This window comes from Gracilinanus agilis, chromosome 4 (assembly GCF_016433145.1).
Source record: "Gracilinanus agilis isolate LMUSP501 chromosome 4, AgileGrace, whole genome shotgun sequence".
NCBI lineage: Eukaryota > Metazoa > Chordata > Mammalia > Didelphimorphia > Didelphidae > Gracilinanus > Gracilinanus agilis.
Genome location: NC_058133.1, coordinates 111,284,542 through 111,289,255, shown reverse-complemented (window position 1 = coordinate 111,289,255; position 4,714 = coordinate 111,284,542). Strand labels below are relative to the sequence as shown.

Below are 4,714 nucleotides of genomic sequence, written 5' to 3'. Positions count from 1 at the left end.
ACACTTTGTACAATATGTACTACCCAGATATCGCCCAGCTGACATCACAGACATTGGGCAAACAATGTCACAATAAATTAGGGGGGAGCCGGGACCTTCCCATCCCACAGAGATGGCAAGACACAAAACAGGGAATTTTTTCAACAAGCTCATCCAAAAGTCATAAATAGAGCAGGAAGCTATTTGACAACTTTATGGGAAAGACATCTTTCAAGTGGGACTGGACAGACACCAGTCAATGGAATCAATTCCCATGTCATGGCTAGGGTTCTTGCTTGCCTCTATCCAAACCCAGCACCTCCCCATAATTCCTTTCAGTAAAGACAATAGCAAATCATTATATATTGCCCTGATAAAATATTCCTATTTAGACAATACCATTCCCACCATGCTTCCCTCCCTTCAAACCCACCCCTCCCCACCAGATATTTGGCTTGGCCTTCACTGGTACCTTGACCACATGTCCTAAATTTTCAGATCTGTCCCAATTTCAAGGAAACCAAACAGACTTTTCAATGCCAAAGGATCATTCTTTTGCAACGGACATGTCCTGATTTTTGTTTTTAGGGAGAGTGGTCACCGTACTGGTTAGGCCCCTAACACCTGCTCTCTTCCAAGGATCGGCCATCACTTAGTAGTAGCAGCCTTAGGTCGGAAGTTCCGGTTGATCCAGGATAGGAAAATGTCGAGTTCTCCCAGCGACTTGATTGCTGCAGCTTTGACCTCCATCTGGAAAAAATAATTAATAATCATTTCTCCTCAAACTAACATTTGTGTAGCGATTTCTACTTTCCAAAGCATGTTTCTATATTGATCTTCTCTGCATACAAAAAAGGGCAAGTTAGACTGGATGGTGTCTAAGGACCCTTCCAGGTCTACAGCCCAACACCAATATAGTGCTTCATTGCATCTTCACCAGTTATTTCCCTGAAAAGGTTTCTATTTTTACATACATACACACCACACACATGCATGTATTTATTCACACATATACATATATGCATTTATACACATGTATATGTATGAAATAAACACTTCCAGAGAAAGAAACAGCTACTGGTATATATATAAACATATACATGTGAATTATGCATGTGTGTATATGTATGGATGTGTAAACACATGCATGGCTTTGTTGTTGCTTTTAATCATATCTGACTCTTTGAGATCCCATTTGGGGTTTTCATAGAGATACTAGAGTGGTTGGCCATTTCCTTCTCCAACTCATTTTACAGATGAAGAAACTGAGGCACACAAAGTTAAGTGAGTGGCCCAGGGTCACACAGCTAGTAAGTGTCTGAGGCTAGACTTGAACTCATGAAGATGAGTCTTCCTGACTCCAGGTCTGGCACTCTATCCACAATGCCACCTAGCTAACTTTGTATATATACATATATGTGTATAGATACATATTCAGGGGAAGTTAGGTGACTCAGTGGACTGAGAGCCAGGCCTAGAGATGGGAGGTCCTGGGTTCAAATCTGACCTGAGACACTTCCTAGCTGTGTGACCCTGGACTAGTCACTTAACCCCCCTGCCTACTCCTTACCTCTCTTCTGGTTCAAATCTGCCCTTAGACACTTCCTAGCTGTGTGACCCTGAGCAAGTCACCTAACCCCATTGCCTAGCCCTTATCGCTCTTCTGCCTTGGAATGGAAGACCAAGGATTTTTAAAAATACAAATACATACATACATACATCTACCTATGATACACTTTCAGGGAAAGAAATAACCAATGATATATGCACATGCATATATACATGTATGTGCATATATATGATAATACATGCTTTCAAGACAAGAACCAGCTAGTGGAATATAGGTATATGTTTATATGTTTATATGCATACTGCTGGATGGCAGAGTGGATAGAATGTTGGGCTTGGAGTCAGGAAAATTCATCTTCATTCAAATCCAACTTCAGACACTTCCCAGCTGTACAACCCCAGAAAGTCTCTCAACCCTGTTTGCCTCAGTTTCCTCATCTGTAAAATGAGCTAGAGAGGGAAATAGCAAACCACTGCAGGATCTCTGCTAAGAAAACTCCAAAGGGGGTCATGAAGAGTGGGACAGATTAAAGCCAGCTAAATAATAAGAACAATAACAAAAGATAGATAGATAGATAGATAGATAGATAGATAGATAGATAGATAGATAGATAGATAGATATAATATTTATATGTGTGGCATAGGGACTTCCAATGAGAGACTGCCCCCTCTGTCAACAGAAAGACATGGCTAGGTAAGCTATAGTCTTAGAGAATTGCCTGGGCACACTGGGAAGTTAGACCACTAACCAGAGGCAGATAGCACTGTCAATATGCATCAGAGGTGAACCTGAACTCAGATCTTTCTGACACCCAGATCAGTTCTTCTGTCCCTCCTTATTCATGCTGCTTCTCCTTACCACCTACAAATAATTGCAAATCTCTGTTCATCACCCCAGAAAAGTTAGCAAGCATTCACTTAGTAAACTGGAAGCTCTCTGAGGGCGGGGACCCGTTTTCCTTTGTATCCCTGGGGCTATCACAGCACCTGGCACACATGGGGCACTTGATAATGTTTAGTGCTGAAATCAGCACAGATCCATTCTGCATACGCACCATATACTTCCCAGAACCACCACCCATCATGTTTCTCTTTCCGGGGGGTAGGGGGAGTTATTCTCAAAGGTGACTCATATCCAGTGTCCTAAAAGTTTTAGTGCACATTTGCTTCAAACTTTGGGACACCCTGTACTAAACATGCTGACACAGTTTCCCTATTTCAGAGGATCTTCATGTTTCCTGTAAATTATTCTCTTTTAGGAGACTTTATTATTCTCATTTGACAGACAAGGACCTTGAGGTCTAGAGAGGGGCAATGATTCGTCTTCCATCGCACAGCTAGTTAGTAGCAGGGCTGGGACTTGAACTTATATTGCTTGATCCCAAGCTGACCCTCTGGATAGATGAGAATTTCTATTCAGTTGGGTAGCACCAATATCATTATGTCCACTTTGCAGATGGGAAAGTTAAGGCTCAGAGAAATGAATGATTTGCCCAAGGCCATTCCTTTATTCAAGACCATTTATCAAGTGTGACCCCTTTCAAGGTAGTGGTCATACTCAATGAAGCTCTAATCAGGGTTTTGGGTCTGCAACTCTTCCCAATTTCTGCAGCCTCTTTCAATGCTTGCCACCATCAGCTTTCATGGTAGGGACTAGATGGGGGGCTGTACTTCAAATCATAGAAATCAAGTGGGGTTGGGGGTGGGGTGAATGCAAATCCTGAATGCCCAATTGCCGTCTTAGAGTCAATACTGTGTATTGGCTCCAAGGCAGAAGAGTGGTAAAGGTAAGCAATGGGGTCAAGTGACTTGCCCAGGGTCACACAGCTGGGAAGTGTCTGAGGCCAGCTTTGAACCTAGGACCTCCTGTCTCTAGGCCTGGCTCTCAATCCACTGAGCCACCCAGCTGCCCCCTTATGAGGTAAACTCTTTTGGAAGGCTGATTGTCTCCATCTGTGTTCACACCCTCTTGTCCCCAGGCTACTTACCTGCTCATAATTTCTGACAATGAGTTGAGACTTCTCGGTGACTTCTTCTCTACAATAACAGTTCTTTTGATTTTGCTGTGCCAAGGAAGGAAAGAAATCTCAAGTGAGAATGGTCTTACTCTGAGCTCACCACCATTGTCATATGCCTATAGTTCCCTTCCTCCAAACCATCCAACACTTCCTACTCCATAACCCAATGTTTTCTTGGGTTCTCAGGTATAAGTGAATAAATGTTGGACTTTCCCAAAGAAGGATGCAAAGAACCATGGGAAACTTGTAAAAATATCTACTAAGAGCCTACTGTGGAGCTGTTAGGTAGCATAGTCGATATAATGCCAGGCCTAGAGACAAGAGGTCCAGGTTCAAATCTGGCCCAGACTTCTAAGCTGGGTGACCTTGGTCAAGTCGTTTAACCACCCACTCCCATCCCACCCTAGTTATTTCTGCCCAGCACAGAACTCTGTACCTAAATTGGGCTTAATAAATATTTGCTAAATGGATAAACAAACATGACCCAGGTTATTTTCCCAAGAAAGAAAATAGGTTGAATCTATTTAACTGGTAAATCGAATAAATGAGACAATTACTCACACACTGTTCCAGGACATTGAGAATTTGGAGGAAAGAATTTGCGATGGTGCTGAGTCCCCTCTGAATTTTAGGGTCTGACTCCTCATGGTTCCTGAAACCTCTGTCCACATAGAACCTCAGGAGGGTTTTGGTCATGCAGCACACATCTGAAGGCTAGAGAAAGAAATTCTGCTTATTTCCTGGAGAAAGCCACCAGCCCATGGAGTCAGCTTCCCCAGTGGTCTCAGAGACCAGGACAGCTGAGCTGGTAACCAGAGGAAGCCTGGGTAATCCAGATCTCCTGAGAGATTTCTCAGCAGTTCGACCCTCCTCCCCTGCTGAGCCAGGGCCAAAGAATAAGACAATTAGAACAGGGAGTTTTAAGAGATGGAGATGGAAGGGTGATGAATGTTATCTTTCTTTTTATGGCTACAAGCTTATACTGACAAGCTAGAGGAATGTTGGAGTTGGAAGGGATTCTGTTGTTGTTCAATTGTTTAGTCGTGTCCAATTCTTTATGGCTCCATCCACGGACCATATTGTCTAAGGAGTATGTTTGGCAAAGATACTGCTGTGGTTTGCTATTTCCTTCTCCAGTGGATTAAGG

At 43.0% G+C, this 4,714-nt stretch overlaps 1 protein-coding gene across 1 annotated transcript in view; it reads right to left on the bottom strand.

Moving 5' to 3' along the window:
* Nucleotides 1-627: 627 nt before the first annotated feature.
* The window catches only part of IL19 (interleukin 19), a 17,313-nt gene continuing 13,226 nt past the window's right edge, over nucleotides 628-4,714 (bottom strand). Inside the window, exons 4-6 of the mRNA XM_044674941.1 lie at nucleotides 4,129-4,281; nucleotides 3,538-3,612; nucleotides 628-729 (exon numbers count right to left, since the gene is read on the bottom strand). Coding sequence (XP_044530876.1) covers nucleotides 628-729; nucleotides 3,538-3,612; nucleotides 4,129-4,281 — 330 coding nt within the window. The remainder of the gene's footprint in view (nucleotides 730-3,537; nucleotides 3,613-4,128; nucleotides 4,282-4,714) is intronic.